The following is a 19,804-nucleotide window of genomic DNA, read 5'->3' on the forward strand; positions in this document are numbered from 1 at the left end:
CAATTCGAGTGTCATTGTTGTCTAAGAAAACAGAAAACCAAGACTCCATTGGGCAAAAAGAGCTCAAATTTAGATCAGTGAGGAAAGGAAGAGCAAAGCCTGGTCAGATGTATCCAGATTTCTTTTTCACCATCTTAATGGGAGTTTCAGAATTGGGTGCTAGCAGCATGAGTCAATGGACTCTTCCTGTCATGTATCAAAAGTGTAGGCTGGTTTGGTGATAATGCGCGTCCTCATTTCTCTGAAGATGGATGTTTGGACAGCAGGACTTATTTAAGGTTTGCGATTGTCCAAGTTCATCCATTCAGATAAGCTGTTTACCCAATGGCAGCAGGACAGTGAACCATGCCACAAGAGTTTTATCATTAAAGATTAGTTCTAGTTTTCCTTGCTTCTCATACCTTCTTGAACAAGATAGAACAGGATGCCCATAACACTTCACTACCCTAATCTACTATGTGGCAACAGCAAAAATCTTTCCTGTCCACATTTTCTGGTCAATGCTGTTGTAGAATGAGTTAATCACCAAGTAGATTTTTTGTCACAATGAATGGATGTTCCAAAAGGTGGTGTCTCCAACAAAATGGTCATTTAATGTAAATAAGGGATTATTGTTTTTCTTTCTGTAAAAATCTTACTGCAGATTTTAATAGGAAAATAGGGGGGGAAGCCAGCACTGCTTAAGGTTAGAACGCATAAATTGAAGTGCATATGCACATAATATCCAGCTGTATTCAAAAATGAGATATTTTGCAAAAAAATTGATCAATTCAATTGAGCCACCCCGCCGCGCCAAGGCAATCTCATGTGGGGGGTCCTACTCTACATTTAGAATAAATACTGTGCCATTACGGCCTCCTAAGAGCATGACCACATCAAGTGCAATCTGTACCTGAACATTGCTGGATCGCTCCCATGAAGCCAGATGAAGCAAGTGCAGATGAAGGCCAACCAGGTCTGAACACAGACATATCAAGATTGACCTCCACACATTGCCCAACCAGAAAACATAGATGAAGGGCGATGTTGGCCCAGACACAGGTGCACAATTAAATAAAGCTTGGGGCAGGGCGGGGCTGCCGTGTGTGTGCACAGCAGCCTAAATCCATCATAATGAACACAGAAAAATTTATAGCGGACATAGCCAAGCGTGCACGGCAGCAGTGGTGGTGAGCCACAAACCAACAACAAGAAAATAGGGGGGGAAGCCAGCACTGCTTAAGGTTAGAACGCATAAATTGAAGTGCATATGCACATAATATCCAGCTGTATTCAAAAATGAGATATTTTGCAAAAAATTGATCAATTCAATTGAGCCACCCCGCCGCGCTAAGGCAATCTCATGTGGGGGGTCCTACTCTACATTTAGAATAAATACTGTGCCATTACGGCCTCCTAAGTGCATGACCACATCAAGTGCAATCTGTACCTGAACATTGCTGGATCGCTCCCATGAAGCCAGATGAAGCAAGTGCAGATGAAGGCCAACCAGGTCTGAACACAGACATATCAAGATTGACCTCCACACATTGCCCAACCAGCAAACATAGATGAAGGGCGATGTTGACCCAGACACAGGTGCACAATTAAATAAAGCTTGGGGCAGAGCGATCCAGCAATGTTCAGGTACAGATTGCACTTGATGTGGTCATGCTCTTAGGAGGCCGTAATGGCACAGTATTTATTATAAATATAGAGTAGGACCCCCCACATGAGATTGCCTTGGCGCGGCGGGGTGGCTCAATTGAATTGATCAATTTTTTTGCTAAATATCTCATTTTTGAATACAGCTGGATATTATGTGCATATGCACTTCAATTTATGCGTTCTAACCTTAAGCAGTGCTGGCTTCCCCCCCTATTTTCTTGTTGTTGGTTTGTGGCTCACCACCACTGCTGCCGTGCACGCTTGGCTATGACCGCTATAAATTTTTCTGTGTTCATTATGATGGATCTAGGCTGCTGTGCACACACACGGCAGCCCCGCCCTGCCCCAAGCTTTATTTAATTGTGCACCTGTGTCTGGGTCAACATCGCCCTTCATCTATGTTTGCTGGTTGGGCAATGTGTGGAGGTCAATCCTGATATGTCTGTGTTCAGACCTGGTTGGCCTTCATCTGCACTTGCTTCATCTGGCTTCATGGGAGCGATCCAGCAATGTTCAGGTACAGATTGCACTTGATGTGGTCATGCTCTTAGGAGGCCGTAATGGCACAGTATTTATTATAAATATAGAGTAGGACCCCCCACATAAGATTGCCTTGGCGCGGCGGGGTGGCTCAATTGAATTGATCAATTTTTTTGCTAAATATCTCATTTTTGAATACAGCTGGATATTATGTGCATATGCACTTCAATTTATGCGTTCTAACCTTAAGCAGTGCTGGCTTCCCCCCCTATTTTCTTGCAGATTTTAATGCAGCTTAAAGTATAGGTTCTTCATATCTATTTCATACTCACTTTAAATCCACTTCTGACTTTTGTCTACAAAATAGCATTAAAATCTACCAGAAAACTTTAGCAGTTTTCCGAAACAATGCGGAGAGTGAAACCACCCTAAAAGAAATATTGAACAACACAAGTTTCTAAGTAATCTACCTCTTTCTCAGAAACAATTACTGAGAGACAGGCCTAGAGCCCTCAAAGTCCAACATATTTCATATTTTGCTCTTTTGTTCACATTGTATTCTCTAGTTTTCTGGCTCTTACATAAGTGTAATGATAATGAAGTGAACCGTGAGCTATTTAAGAGGACATAAACACTTTAATGCCCACATGAGGCTCAGTGGCCTAGTTTATGTGAAAGTTGGTATAATATCAGGCTGAATTCAATGAGACAAACTTTCTCAAGCTAACTATAATGGACTAATATCCTAATCTTACCGAAGATAAGTCCAATTGACTAATGGGACCTGAGATAAGCGGTGGATGCCGCGTCAGAACACAGACGCCCACTCTCTCACAAGCCTGTCTACTGCAATATTAAGGCATTACCACTACCCTTCTGTTTGATGCGGATAAGTTTGTCTGTTCCATTATACACACATCTTGAAATTACTAAGTACGTAACTGATGAATGTCCTTGGGACTGAAACGTCTCTTGCTTAGTACTACAAATAAAACTACTTTTCACCAGCATTAAGTTGAGTGTCAGGTTCTGTTTATACATATCACATGGTGTGGGAACCTACCTGGGCACCTCCAGCAGTAGTGCTCATGATATCTCTGTCTAATTGACTACTGGAGACATGGTTACTTTTGGTCACAATCGCTGAACATTTCAGGGAAAAGGTGTCCAAGTGTGCATGTGCTTAACATGATAAAAAAAATAAACAAGAAAACGATCGGACACTAATTCGACATGCCAAGAACATCTTTTTCATAATATTCTATTGGGGAGAGGTTTGGATCATCATCATCATCTAATCATCTGCTGTGTATGAAGACCCTTACATGAACATTATAGTAGATTTTTCAGATCATAGCTTGTGTTACTAACAGCAAGTTGATGGCTAGAATTTATTATTATACCATTGATATAGATAGCTAGATACAAAACTGAAAACAACAAAGTTCATTTCAGAAAACTCTTGGGATCAAAAGCAACAAAAATCATTCTGAGAAAATTCTCTACTTTAAAAACCTTAGTACATACAGTCAAGCCTTTTTGAGATGACCACCTACACTTTAGAGTAAAAAATAGCCTTATTGAGGGGTAGTGCTTTGAAAGAAGAGAGACTATATACAAAGGAGGTTATGGAAATGTAAATTCATCACCTACTCTAGGGGATGGTCTTCTCAAATGAATTTTTGGGGGAGGGAGAGATTTCACTGTACTAATATGGTAGTTTTTCTTTGAAAACCAATAATGATTTCCCATGGAGACAGGCAAACTGTCATGTACAATGGTTTACAAAATACAGTGACCTTTATTGCTGCCCAGCTGTCTTTCTCAACGTAGAAAAGAGATCTTTATAAATGTGATATCAACTGGCTTTTAAGGACAAGCCTCCAGTGTATAAACACCAAGCAAGACCTATATTTAGTTCTCAGAAACACTTTCTGAGAAACGTCTCTTTCTGGGAAATGTTAACAATGAATACGAGTACATGTAACACAACATACAGTGGCACGCAAAAGTTTGGGCACCCCAGGTCTAAATGGCTGTTATTGTAAAAATTAAGCACACTGAAAATGAAATGATCTCTAAAAGGCTTGAAGTTAAAGATTACACATTTCCTTTGTATTTTAGGCAAAAAAAAAATATGTTTTCGTCTTTTACATTTTAAAAATAATAAAAAACCCAATATGTATGAGCAACTAGTTACCAATTTAGCAGCAGTTCACATAATTCATATAGCAAGTCACTAATCATTACTTACCTGAAACTTAACTGCCTGGTTGATGTCGGACACATGGAATTGTTTCAGGAAAAGCTCGCTTTCACTCCAGAACAAGCGAATGTCAGGAATACTATAAAGAATCATGGCCAATCTCTCTAATCCAAGACCAAATGCCCATCCAATTTTGTCTTGAGCACCAGCTGTAAAAAATATATATATATATTTGAAAATCCAAAAGATTAGGACAAAAGATTTCAAAGGAAATATTTTTATCTGATATTCACAACACTCATGCAAAATATGCTGAAAACTAATCAATGGTGGAGACATCTTACATTATTTAGATCCAAGAACATATTTTTCAGTTGTCGTGACTTGACTCTTTCCTCATTTATTTGAATAAACAAAAACTTCAGACAGGGCCGGACTGACCATCTGTCAATTCTGGCAAAGGCCAGATGACCTGGTCCAGTTGTGGGTCGCATTGTCTGCTATGTTGTTAACAGTACCGGAACCAGAGAAAACCTCGAATTTGTGGTAAAAAATATATATGACGAAGGATTTCATCCGAAACGCACGTCGGGGTTGTGCTGCTCGATTACCGGCGGTCCTTAAAGGTATACACCACCAATTGTTTTCTCCCCCACTCTCTATTTAACACTTTGCACTAAGCACTTTATATATATGAATGATCAATTTTTTGAACCTCTTTTTTGTGAATACTTAAATTATTTGCACTTGTCACCTTTGTTGCAGCCCCTGTTTTACTAATAATTTGCACCTCTCACTCTTTTTGGAGCCCCTGTTTTACTAATACAGCCCCTTCTTAGATACTGCCACTGTTTTATGGGAGAAGCATACTAAGGAGAGTGCATATAAATCCTGATATATAAAAATACATATTAGGACCGCTGTTTTTTACTTAAATCTATATATAAATACAGTTGTGGCCAAAAGTATTTACACCCCTGCAATTCTGTCAGATAATACTCAGTTTCTTCCTGAAAATGATTGCAAACACAAATTCTTTGGTATTATTATCTTCACTTAATTTGTCTTAAATGAAAAAACACAAAAAGATTTGTCCTAAAGCCAAATTGGATATAATTCCACATCAAACATAAAAAAGAGGGTGGACAAAAGTATTGGCACTGTTCGAAAAATCATGTGATGCTTCTCTAACTTGTGTAATTAACAGCACCTGTAACTTACCTGTGGCACCTAACAGGTGTTGGCAATAACTAAATCACACTTGCAGCCAGTTGACATGGATTAAAGTTGACTCAACCTCTGCCCTGTGTCCTTGTGTGTACCACATTGAGCATGGAGAAAAGAAAGAAGACCAAAGAACTGTCTGAGGACTTGAGAAACCAAATTGTGAGGAAGCATGAGCAATAATAAAAGAAGAAGTGATCCAGCTGAGTGCTCTGGTGATTTATTGAGTGCTGTTCAGACAACAGAACGTTAACGCGTTTCTGGCTAGACGCCCTTAATCATAACATTGCTGTGCGGCCAGGGCAGGGCCGGATCCGAGTCTGAGGTGCGGTGAGGTCAGACGTGGGTGAGCTGGACTCTCAAACAAAGCATGAGCAATCTCAAGACTACAAGTCCATCTCCAAAGACCTGAATGTTCCTGTGTCTACCGTGCGCAGTGTCATCAAGAAGTTTTTAGCCCATGGCACTGTGGCTAACCTCCCTAGATGTGGACGGAAAAGAAAAATTGACAAGAGATTTCAACGCAAGATTGTGCGGATGTTGGAAAAAGAACCTCAACTAACATCCAAACAAGTTCAATCTGCCCTGCAGTCCGAGGGTACAACAGTGTCAACCCGTACAATCCGTCGGCGCCTGAATGAAAAGGGACTGTATGGTAGGAGACCCAGGAAGACCCCACTTCTTACCCCGAGACATAAAAAAGCCAGGCTGGAGTTTGCCAAAACTTACCTGAAAAAGCCTAAAATGTTTTGGAAGAATGTTCTCTGGTCAGATGAGACAAAAGTAGAGCTTTTTGGGCAAAGGCATCAACATAGGGTTTACTGGAGAAAAAGAGGCATTCAAAGAAAAGAACATGGTCCCTACAGTCAAACATGGCGGAGCTTCCCTGATGTTTTGGGGTTGCTTTGTTGCCTCTGGCACTGGACTGCTTGACTGTGTGCATGGCATTATGAAGTGTGAAGACTACCAACAAATTTTGCAGCATAATGTAGGGCCCAGTGTGAGAAAGCTGGGTCTCCCTCAGAGGTAATGGGTCTTCCAGCAGGACAATGACCCAAAACACACTTCAAAAAGCACTAGAAAATGGTTTGAGAGAAAGCACTGGAGACTTCTTAAGTGGCCAGCAATGAGTCCAGACCTGAATCCCATAGAACACCTGTGTAGAGATCTAAAAATGGCAGTTTGGAGAAGGCACCCTTCAAATATCAGGGACCTGGAGCAGTTTGCCAAAGAAGAATGGTCTAAAATTCCAGCAGAGCATTGTAAGAAACTCATTGATGGTTACCGGAAGCGGTTGGTCGCAGTTATTTTGGTTAAAGGTTGAGCAACCAAGTATGAGGCTGAGGGTGCCAATACTTTTGTCTGGCCATTTTTGGAGTTTTGTGTGAAATGATCAATGTTTTGCTTTTGCTTCATTCTCTTTTGTGTTTTTTCATTTAAGACAAATTAAATGGAGATAATAATTGTGTTTGCAATCATTTTCAGAAAGAAACTGAGTATTATCTGACAGAATTGCAGGGGTGTCAATATTTTTGGCCACAACTGTATATAATTCATACCAAAGGAGCGCACAATGCTTTTTTGCTTGTTGCTATGTACCACTATTATGTAATAAAGGTATTTTAATTATATTTTATTGTATATTTTAATTATTTTCTTAATATATATTTACCACAAATTCGAGGTTTTCTCTGGTTCGGTACTGTTAATTAATTCTCGAATGGTCTACCATTCCTCCTTAAGCTACCATATATACATGATTACGGCATATATATTTTTACTATAACGAAAAGTCTTTTTAATCATATTTTTCTATATTTTTATTTGCCTTGACCGTGTATATGAAGGTATTGCTTGTAACCAGGTTGTTTGGATATATGTTAACAGTATCAGCGTCCTCAAGGTGCAGTGGAGACATAGCATCAGGGGGAGGAACAACCTGAGCCTATCTGCCTTCAAATGCCAGAGCTGAATTTCACTCCCAGTCCAGTCTACAGATTACTGCTAGCCTCAACGCTATACATCACGACAGTCTAATACATCAGTGTTTAGTTGCGGCAGTGGTTTGCCAGCACTGTATCTTGATTTGTCACTAATAAAAAGCTTTACATTTTTTTTGTACACTCTTCATTCCTAATCTTGGGATTTTGCTGAGCATTAATATGGCTCTGCCAGTAAGAACAAAACGATCCATTGCATTATTCTGCCAGGTGCTAGAAAACATTGTTTATTCACTTTTCAAGTAACAAACCTATTGCTGCTCCCAAAAAAGGCATGTGTTTTAGCCAGATCCTCAAAAAAGCATTGCTTTTTCATTTTCCAAACATCAAACCGATTGCTGATCCAAAAAAATGGATCATTTGATGAAAAGCTTTTTTAAAAAGCTGCAGTTTCTTCATTTTAAATACAAGCAGCCTATTGTTACTCTCCCAAAAAGGTATGATTTGTCTACCTTATAAACACATATAAACACTGCTCTGGCACGCATATGAACCCCCAAATGGATAACTTTTTCAGGTAAATAACACACTGCACAGATTTTTAAACAGGCTGTTGGTTATGTTACCATACGTTAACCCACAGCCATGTATATTATGGCCAATTTGACATTACTTAGGCTGTGTTTGTGTTAATGAGCTTGAAATGTTTTGAATTCAGCCCTAGGAGGCCTCAGATAGTCATGATAAATCTTTTCAGGGCAATTTGAGGCTTGGCAGTACTTAGGGCCCCCTTACACATATCAATGTCCCAGCGATTCCACCAACAATCCGATGTGGATGGGATCGCTGGGACATAGCTGATCGCTGGTGACCTGTCACATAGACAGACCCACCAGCGATCAGGACCAGCGAGCAAGCTGGTTTCCAATGTAAACAGCGGGTATCTAAGAGCCGAGAGGCTCATAGTTACCCGCTGTTTACATTGGAAACCAGCTCCCAGCATCGCTGATCGCTGGTCTCTCGCTGCCACACGCAGCGATGCATACTGGCCAGCGGGAGACCAACAATCAAAAAATGGCCCAGGACGTTCCAGCACGATCAGCGATACCCGGCAGGGGGGGCGGTCGCTGATTCATGTCACACACAGCGACATCGCTGGCGAGATCGCTGTGGCGTCAAAAAATCAGCGATCTCGCTGTGTGTGACGGGGCCTTTAGGATTTGCAACAATTCTATTAACTGGGTACAGAATTTTCTTGGAAAAATTTAGGGAGACTAGTGGATTCAAATTCCAAAAGATTTGCTTAACTCTCATTCTAAACACAAAAACTGCAAAAACAGTTAGCGGAAAAGAAAATACAGCTTGGGTAAACGGATAGTGCAGCAGAATCAAGGCATGTTCACATTATATCACTGTTCTACGCTGAACAATCAATCATCTAACATGATGGAACAACATTCAAACATGACCCTTGGCATATCCACTCACACAAATGAAGCAAACAGAATTTGTGTGGGCAGAGAGCTCGTGAATTTGTTTGATTACCACTTTTACTTTTTGCTAGACTGACAGATTCAGAAAAGATCATACAGCCATTACGATACGTACTAGAGTGCAAAGAAAGGGAATTTCCATAGATCCTCATTTGAAATTAATTGATCCATAACCTTGATAATAATCAGTTTTATTTCTATAGTGCCACCATATTCTGCAACACTTTACAAATCAGAGAAACATTTACAAACAATATAAGACATTTGTAGCGTAATACATAATTCAACAAATAACAAGAGTGAGTGACCTACTTGCAAGCTTACAATCTATGAGGAAATAGAGGTGACACAAAAGGTAAAAAAAAAAAGTGCTTGTCAATATAGAAAAAAGGATTATTTCAATAACGCTCCATGAACCAGTCATCAGCCAGTGTTTGTATAAAAGTGTTATTAATTACATGGCGGGGGAGAAAAAAAAGATGATAAAAAGGACCGAATTCTGAGGAAAAGTTATGAAGGAACAATGGGGGGGTGATTAGCCTGTCTAAAAAAATGCATTTTTAAAGCACACTTAAAACTGTGGATACTGGGAATTAACTGGATAGTCTGAGATAGTGGATTCCAGAGAACTGGCACAGCACAAGAGAAGTCTTGGAGAAGGTAGTGGGAGGCATAATTTATACAGAATGTTAATCTTAGGTCATTAGTGTATTGGAAAATATGGGTAGAGTAGCACACACGAGATGTAGGGAGGTACAGAACTATGAAGAGCTGAAGTAATCATAATTAAAATTAATCAGGGCAACAGTAAGATTATTTTACTCTGAGCATCCCTAACAGTAATGGGAAGAGAGGAATGAAGAACAGCTGGCAAATTATACACTTAAAGGGAACCTGTCACCAGGTTTGGCCAATACGAGTTACAGCCACCACCTTTCAGGGTTGATATACAGTACAGCATTATATAATGCTGTATATCTGCCTCCAACCCAACCTGGAAGAGAAAAAAAATAAAGTTTATTATATTTACCTGCGAGGCGGTCCGGTCCGATGGGTATCACTCTTCTTGGTCCGGCGCCTCCCATTTTCTTGCGATGCTGTCCTCCTTCTTAGTTCGTGTGGAGGATGCATTCCTGCATCATCCACATTCTGTTCGGCATCGCGCTCCCGCGCAGGCGTACTTCTCTGCCCTGTTGATGGCAGAGCAAAGTGCTGCAGTGCGCAGGTGCCTTCAAAGTTCAGAGAGTCCCAGCACCTGCACACTGCATTACTTTGCTCTGCCCTCAACAGGGCAGAGGAGTACGCCTGCACAGGAGCATGGTGCCAAGGAGACTGTGTGGATGACGCAGTGATGCAACATCCACACGAAGGAAGACAACATCGCCAGAAGAGGCGCCGGACCAAGAAGAGTGACACTCCTCGGACCGGCCCACAAGTGAGTATAAAAATAGTTATTTTTCAGTTCTTCCAGGTCATTATAGAATGCTGTAGATCAGCCATGAAAGATGGTAGCTGTAACTCATATCGACAAAACCTTGTGACAGGTTCCCTTTAACCCCTTAGTGACTGGGCTAATTTTTTAAAATCTGACCAGTGTCACTTTACATACTAATAACTCTGCAATGCTTCAACTTATCCCATTGGATTTTGAGAATGTTTTTTCGGGGCACATCATACTTTATGGTAATGGTAAATTTAGGTTGATTTGCTTTGCATTTATTTATAAAAATATCAGAAATGTGACAATTCCAAAAAATTGCAATTTTCAAACATTGAGTGATTATTCCTTTAATTCAGATAGTCATACCACACAAAAACATTAATAAATAACATTTCCCTCATGTCTGCTTTACATCAGAACCATTTGTAAAATCTTGCTTCATTTTGTTAGCACTTTAGAAGGTTCAAAATGTAGCAGTCATTTTTCATTTCTTTCAAGGAAATTTACAAAAGTTATCTTTATATGGACCTGTTCAGTTTTGAAGTGACTTTTGGGGTCCTATATATTGGAAACCCCCAAAAGTGATACAATTTTAAAAACAGCACCCCTTTACAGATTCAAAATTGCTTTGGGCTAGTTCATTAACCATTTAGGTGCTTTTCAGGAATTAATACAAAGTGGCATAACAGGAATGAAAAAGTTTATTTTTACCACCTAAATTTTGGTAGCCTCTGAACAGGCCGCTATAGCTTGCAGACTCTAAGGCCATTATTTGGCCATGAATTGCCATGGGTGCCAATGGGGTTAAAGAGGGAGCGGCCACACTCTGTTAACAATCTAGATGCTGTAGTCATTATTGACAGAGGCATTTAAGGGGTTAAACGACCATAGTCTGTGCCAACACTGGTTGTGGCTGATGCAGCAAGTTGTCAGCTATAGTGCACAGCTGACAGCTGCTGGATTGCTACCTGTATGTGGATGCTAGTCTCTTATATCTCAGGTCAATAAAAGAGGTATTGGTGGACATTAAGCTGTTAAGGAGCAGATGGGTACAAGGAGAATTGAGAGAGAACTGTATCCTTGAGACAGATACAGTGGATCGTATTGAGTAGTTGGTGGTCCATAGCGTCAGATGCTGCAGAAAGATCCAGAAGAATCAAAAAGGAGTATTGGATTTAGCTATTAGATCGTTAGAGACTTTTGTAAAGACAGTTTCTGTAATGTAAAGAGAAAAAAAATGAAATTGTAAGGGGTCAAGGAGAGACTTATATGCGAATCAGTGGATTAGACCAAACTTTGCAGGTGCTTAGAAATGAAGGGAAGGTTAGAGACAGGTCTGCAGGTGGCAGATCAGTTCTGGTAGAGGGATAAGTTTTTTAGTAAAGGTTTTATGATGGCGTGTTTAAAGGAAGATGTAAAGATACCAGATGAAAGAGAGGTTAAATATTTTGGTTATGTGGGTAGTTACAGCCGCAGAGAGGGACTGGAGAAGGTGTGAGAAAATAGGGCTAATGGTGCAAGTAGGGCAAGAAAAAGAAAGGAGCCTAGTAACTTCCTCTTCTGTGACTGGTTTAAAGATGGAAAGTTAACATGCTGAAGTGTGGGAAGAAAGATGATGCATTATATTACGAGTTTGGAAAACCATTTCCTGTCAGATATGGTCAATCTTTTCTTTGAAAAAAGTGGCCAGATTGGCAGTCCTGAGGTTGGTCACAGGGGCCTGCACTTTAAGACTGAGGAGGTAGTGAAAAGTGTCAAAGACTCGTTTTCGATTGTTTGAAAGTGAGGTGTCAAGTGAGGTGTGAGGGTCGAGAAGAAGGCTTGTTTGGAGAGGTGAAGAGTAGGGTTATATATTTGAGCATAAACATTATTAAGAAAAATTATACCAAAATATTCAAACAGATGTTCGATGCATCTAGAGTACCCGCTAGAGAAAACATGTTGGCAGCGTGTGCCAGGATTGTTGTCATCCGTACCAACGTGTTCTGCATGTAGGGTTCACGGATTCTTTAACCCCATCACACCACAACCAATTTCAGTTTTTGACATTTGTTTTTTCCTCCCCTCCTTCTCAGAGCTATAACTCTTTTATTTTTCTGTCCACATCGACATATGAGGATTTGTTTTTCTGCGTGACGAGTTGTACTTATGAATGTCACCATTCATCTTACCACAGTGTACTGGAAAATAGGAAAAAAAATTCCAAGTGCTGTGAAATTTTGAAAAAAAAACACTATTCTGCCATTGTTTTTTGAGAATTGTTTGTACATTTTGTGGTAAAAATGACCATACAATACGTTTATGGCAATATCAAACATGTCCAGTTTTTGTTTTTCAATATTTTTATTAACTTTTTATCATTACATTGAAAACTTATATATATTATATCCATAGGGAAAAGGGGGAAGGGAAATGAAAGGTAAGGGCAGGAAAGGACAGGTACTGTACATTGGTAAAGAACTCTGGTTGGTAAATAGTTCTGGGCATGGAAAAATTACAAAGGTAACATAAAATTAATCACAAATTATCAACAAAATCCCTAATTTGGGAAACTAAATACAAAGTTATTAAATACAATAGTCCAATGTTATTTAGTTTACTCATATTACTTGTGTTAGGAAGTATTCTGGATGCAAAACATCAGTAAATTGTCAGGGGAAATGATTAGAACAGTATTTCCATTTTTTTGAACACTTAAATAGACTGTCATTATTAATTGCGATTTGGAATTCAAATGATTTATGTAAGTTTCTTTCTTCTATTACTGAGTAAAGAGGAGGGTCTGTTTTCTTCCAATTAAATGCTATAGAGTTTTTATCCACAAGTAAGACGTGTGTAATGAGAGGTTTTATAGAAGGGTCTATGTCTTCCATCCCTAATGACAAAAGTGCCATTTTTGGTGACAAGATTATAGGTTTATTGTTCAATTTGTTAATTAACTTTGAAATTTGCTTCCATAATTTTTGAATTTTAGGACATTCCCAAAGCATGTGTAAAAGGCTTCCTTGTAGGCCGCAATTCCTCCAACACAGGGGAGAATTGCTTTTATCAATGTGTGCAAGTCTTACTGGAGTGAAGTACCATCTGGAAAGGGTTTTAAAATATGTTTCGTGTAGGGACATAGATATATTTGAAGCATAAGTCAAACTCATGGCGTCTTCCCAATCTTCCAATGAAAAAAGAAGAGTTTAAATCCTTTTCCCACCTGATCATGGATGAGTTTTTATTTAAATGATTGTCCTCATTAAAATGACTATAGATAAATCTGAGGCTCCAAAAAATGTTATGATTAGGATTACACATGAGTTTCACTAAAGCTCCAGAAACTGAAAACATGTCGTTTTTAAATTGTTAGTGGTGAAAAAAATCAAAAGTTTGCGAAACAAAATTTTTGAGATTGTGTAGCCATTTTCCGAGACCTGTAACATTTTCATTTTTTGGCCAGTAGAGCTGTGTAATTGCTTATTTTTTTGCATAGCAAGACGTTTTTACTAGTAATATTTTGGGATTGATGTAACCATTTGTTTGCTTGTTACAGCCTTTTTTTGTGGAATTGCGGCGACAAAAAAAAACGAAATTTTTGTGTTCTTAAATTATTTCCGTTTACGTTGTATACCAATCCGGTTAATTGTTTTTATATTTCGATAGATCAGACTTTTCTTAACGGGACAATACCATATATGTGCTTTTCTTTATTTTTTTTATAGTTTTTTTTTCAATGAGGCATAAGGGAGGTGAACTTTTTCTTTCAGTTTTTTTTTAAATTTTTTCATATTTTTAAAACTTTTTTTTTCTGTTACTGTTAGCCCTCTTAGAGGACTTGAGGATGCGACCGTATGATCCCTTCTGCTCTACAAAGCGATGTGTCGCATTGCTGCATATAGCAGGAATCCTAGGTCACCTTTGAAGCCTGGCCACAGGCTGAGCACTCAGAGTGCTCCCTGACCTTGTATATTCAGTATGCATTGCTATACATAAATTTGTATAAACATTAGTATATGGGAGGGGAGACTTTTCAAGATGATGGTGACCATGGCGGCCATTTTGAAGTCAGCCATTTTGGATCCAACTTTTTTTTCCAGTGGGAAGAGGGTCATGTGACATCAAACTTATGGAGAATTTCACAAGAAAAACAATGGTATGCTTGGTTTTAACGTAACTTTATTCTTTCATGAGTTATTTACAAGTTTATGACCACTTATAAATTGTGTTCAAAGTGCTGCCCGTTGTGTTGGATTGTCAATGTAACCCTCTTCTCCCTCCCAGATGGTGGAGAGGGTGGTGGTCGACTGGCTGATGAGAGCTCTGCCAGCAGCCATACAGTGTTGGGTGGGCAAGGGGACCCGGGCACTTTGGACTAGGTAGTGGGACTGATTGAGCAGTACAAGGACACTCGGGACTTTATACGGGACACGGCTTTACTACGGCTGTCACATTGGGATCCACCAGCTCAGGAGTCTGGGAAAAATCCATGACCCTCTACTGGGGCCAATCAGGACTGAGCCCGTACCAAGGGGGTATCCCGAAGGGATAGTGACAGCAGACTCATGTACCCCAAGTTGGCCCCAAGCTCCAATCACGCCACAAAATTTTTTAAATTGTGTAGCCATTTTCCGAGACTTTTCTTAACGGGACAATACCATATATGTGTTTTTCTTTATAGCTTTTTTTCAATGGGGCATAAGGGAGGTGAACTTTTTCTTTTCTTTTTTTTTTTCTTTTTTTCATATTTTTAAAACTTCTTTTTTTTCTGTTACTGTTAGCCCTCTTAGAGGACTTGAGGATGAGATCGTATGATCCCTTCTGCTCTACAAAGCGATGTGTCGCATTGCTGCATATAGCAGAAATCCTAGGTCAGCTTTGAAGCCTGGTCACAGGCTGAACACTCAGAGTGCTCCCTGATCTGTGACTTTGTATATTCAGTATATATTGCTATACATAAATTAGTATTGTAGAGTCAATCTAACAACACATTGTATGTGCCACATGTTTACAAAAGTAATAACACAAATAACAATAAAAAAACAGATAAAATGGATATTAGCCACATCAAAAATTATTATTTAAAAAAAACAAACATTTTAATTCAAAGTCAGTGTTTTTACCACATGGAATTAAACTGGAAAATCCAAAATCGCTCTGTTTGGCTAGTATTTTTTTATTTTTTCAACAAAAATCCTCTCTCCTTCAACTGGGCTTAACTAATTAAATGGCAACATGTCCTACTTGTAGAATCTTGAAGATGTACTTTTTGAAAATGAGCTGACACACTATGATCAAGTTTACCTTTGTGTATTATATGACAGTGTTTAGCAATCCTTTTTATTCTAGCTGAACAGCCGATATATAGTAAACAACATAGTCAAGCGAAAATAGATTTATTATTTGTTTTATTCACTTATATTGCCATTGATTCCACAGTGCTTTATAGATATCAGCATCACTGTCCCCAATTAAGCTAACAATCTAATCTCCCTACTAGTAAGTCTTTGACGTGTGGGAGGAAACCGAAGAACCTGGAGGAAGCCCAAGCAAACCTAGGACCCCAGCGCTGCAAAGTAACAGTGCTAACCGCCGAGCCACCATGCTGACTTTATTGGTGTTTTATGCAATGAAATCATTATTATTTTGAGAATTGTTTGAACTTTTGTAACTCACCTCTCCCCCTGTCTGACCACAGCCTACTCACATTCTCTTCCCTCTCCCTTCTAAGTGCACAATCCCCACTCTACAAACTTGCACACACTCGCAGAAATCTCAGACACCTCGATGTACCATTTTCCCTCTTGAAGACATATGTTCCTTACACAATGCTGCTGCTGGTTTATATTACAAAACAACAGCTCTTGAATCGGTCCCCCCATCACAGATACAAAAACTTGCACAATCAACAGGCATCCCTGACACACAACCCAGACTAAAAAACTGAGGAGGGCATCCAGGGTTGCTAAGCAGAGATGGAAGAGATCCCATTCCAATGAGCACTTAAATGACATATAACCACTCACGGCTGCAAAACAAACCTACTTCTCATCTCTCATATCTTCCATGTCTCACAGCCCTAAACAGCTTTTCAATACTTTCAATTCACTCATCCATCCCCTATCATCTCAAGGTTTTGCCTCATTCTTTAAGCAGAAGATTGACTAAATCAGAGAAAGCTTTGGCCTACAGTTCCCAAAGCTCCTCCTCATACAGTGGGTATGGAAAGTATTTAGACCCCTTTAAATTTTTCACTCTTTGCTTCATTTCAGCCATTTGGTAGATTCAAAAAAGTTCATTTTTTTGTCATTAATGTACACTCTGCACCCCGTCTTGACTGAAAAAAAACAGAAATGTAGAAATGTTTTTAATTTTATTAAAAAAGAAAAACTGAAATATCACGTGGTCATAAGTATTCAGATATAAAAACTTGATTCCAGCTCACCCAGTTGCTCTATCCTCATCCACCTGGAGCTCAGACACCGGCCTCGCCCTGGCCTCACATCATGGATAATAGAATAAACTCATGACTTAAGGGCATGTCACACTAAGAGATATCGCTAGCAATATCGCTATAACTTGTGACTGATACTTACCTACGACCTGCTCCCCCGCTGGTTATCGCTGATCGCGCGAGAATGTTCAGGACCATTTCTCGTCGTCAGCTTCCTGCGGCGCTTCCTGCTGTGACGACTAGCGACGCGTGGAGCCGGGCGGGAGGACGCAGGATCGCCTAGTGTGACATGTAAGTAGCGACCTGCGTCCCCAGCGATGTCACTAGCGACCACTTAGCGATGTACCAGCGATCCTGACCGCATCATATCACTGGTCGGGATCGCTGGTACATCGCTAAGTGTGACAGTACCTTTAGTCAGACTCAGTAAGTCATGAGTAAAGCCCCCGTTACACATAACGATGTCCCAGCGATCCCACCAACGATCCGACATGATGGGATCGCTGGGACATCGTTAGGCTGATCGCTGGTGAGCTGTCACATAGACAGCCCCAGCGATCAGGATCAGCGACACTGGTTTCTAATGTAAACGTTGGGTATCCAGGAGTCGCGGCTCCTGGATACCCGCTGTTTACCTTGGAAATCGGCGTACATGCTGGTTTCCAAGGTAAACATCGGGTATCTAGGAGCCGCGAGACTCCTGGATACCTGCTGTTTACCTTGGAAACCAGCGTGTACGCTGGTTTCCAAGGTAAACAGCGGGTATCCAGGAGCCGTGGCTCCTGGATACCCGATGTTTACATTAGAAACCAGGGTCGCTGATCGCTGGTCTCTAGCTGCAACACGCAGCGATGTGTGCTGGGCAGTGGGAGACCAGCGATCAAAAAACGGCCCAGGCCGCTCGAGCACGATCAGCGATAACCGGCAGCGATAACCACTCGAGCACGATCAGCATGATCGCTGGCGAGATCGCTGATGTGTCACAAAATCAGCTGTGTGTGACGGGACCCTTAGACTGCTTAGTGCAGTCGAAACGCATTGACTGTGTCATATCGACCACGTAAATTTTTCTTTTGCATGCACTATATTTTCTTTTGAAAAATAAAAAGAAAAGGAAAATCCAGTCCTGTTGAGCCGGACTCCAATTTTTTTCTATTATCCATATGTATTCAGACCCTTTTCTCAGTATTGAGTAGAAGCACCCTTTTCAGCTAGTACAGCCGTGAGTCTTCTTGGGAATGATGCAATAAGTTTTTCACACATGGATTTGGGGATCCTCTGCAATTCTTCCTTGCAGATCCTCTCCAGTTCCGTCAGGTTGGATGGTCAACGTTGATGGACAGCCATTTTCAGGTCTCTCCAGAGAAGCTGAATAGGGTTTAAGTCATGGCTCTGGCTGGGCCAGTCAAGAATGGTCACAGATTTGTTCTGAAGCCACTCCTTTGTTATTTTAGCTGTGAGCTTAGGGTCATTGTTGGAAGGTGAATCTTCAGGCCAAGTCTGAGATCAAGAGCACTATGGAAGAGGTTTTCATCAAGGATATCTCTGTACTTGGCCGCATTCATGTTTCCTTCAATTGCAACCAGTCATCTTGTCCCTGCAGCTGAAAAACACCCACATAGCATGATGCTGCCACCGCCATGTTTCACTGTTGGGATTGTATTGGACAGGTGATAAGCAGTGCCTGGTTTTCTCCACACATACCGCTTACAATTTTCACCAAAAAGTTCCATCTTCATCTAATCAGGCCAGAGAATCTAATTTCTCATAGTCTGGGAGTCCTTCATGTGTTTTTTTTTAGCAAACTCTATGCGGGCTTTCATATGTCTGGCACTGAGAAGAGGCTTCTGTCAGACCACTCTGCCATAAAGGCCCTACTGGGGTTCTTCTTTACCTCTCTTACCAAGGCTCTTCTCCCATGATTGCACAGTTTGGCTGGACGGCCAGGTCTAGGAAAACTTCTGGTGGTCCCAAACTTCTTCCATTTAAGGATTATGGAGGCCACTATGCTCTTAGGAACCTTGAGTACTGTAGAAATGCTTTTGTAACCGTGGCCAGATCTGTGCCTTGCCACAATTCTTTCTCTGAGCTCCTTGGCCAGTTCCTTTGACCTCATGATTCTCATTTGGTCTGACATGCACTGTGAGCTGTGAGGTCTTATATAGACAGGTGTGTGCCTTTACAAATCAAGTCCTATCAGTTTAATTAAACACAGCTGGACTCCAATGAAGGAGTAGAACCATCTCAAGGAGGATCACAAGGAAATGGACAGCATGTGACTTAAATATGAGTGTCTGAGCAAAGGATCTGAATACTTATGATCATTGTGAATTTCATTTTATCTTTTTTAATAAATTTGCAAAAATGTCCACATTTCTGCTTTTTTTTCAGTCAAGATGGGGTGTAGAGTGTACACTAATGAGAAAAAATGAACTTTTTTGAATTTACCAAATGGTTGCAATGAAACAGAGTGAAAAATTTAAAGGGGTCTGAATACTTTCGGTACCCACTGTAACTACATTGCCCTCTTTTTCCACAACCAGCTTCTCCACCATTACAGAAAATAAACTTTCCTCTCTACAGGGTGGGCCATTTATATGGATACACTTAAATAAAATGAGAATGTTGGAGATAGCAACTTCCTGTTTGTGGCACATAAGTATATGGGAGGGGGGAGACTTTTCAAGATGGTGGTGACCATGGTGGCCATTTTGAAGTCAGCCATTTTGGATCAAACTTTTTTTTCCAGTGGGAAGAGGGTCATGTGACATCAAACATATGGAGAAATTTACAAGAAAAACAATGGTGTGCTTGGTTTTAATGTAACTTTATTCTTTCATGAGTTATTTACAAGTTTATGACCACTTATAAAATGTGTTCAAAGTGCTTCCCATTGTGTTGGATTGTCAATGTAACCCTCTTCTCCCACTCTTGACA

General features: G+C 40.2%; 1 protein-coding gene across 1 annotated transcript in view; it reads right to left on the reverse strand.

Moving 5' to 3' along the window:
- Nucleotides 1–19,804, reverse strand: part of FARS2 (phenylalanyl-tRNA synthetase 2, mitochondrial) — a 478,466-nt gene that overhangs the window by 153,213 nt on the left and 305,449 nt on the right. The window contains 1 exon segment of the mRNA XM_073567345.1: nucleotides 4,382–4,542. Coding sequence (XP_073423446.1) covers nucleotides 4,382–4,542 — 161 coding nt within the window.

Source organism: Dendrobates tinctorius, unplaced genomic scaffold (genome assembly GCF_039654945.1).
Source record: "Dendrobates tinctorius isolate UK_male_01 unplaced genomic scaffold, ASM3965494v1 ptg000004l, whole genome shotgun sequence".
Taxonomy (NCBI): Eukaryota; Metazoa; Chordata; class Amphibia; order Anura; family Dendrobatidae; genus Dendrobates; species Dendrobates tinctorius.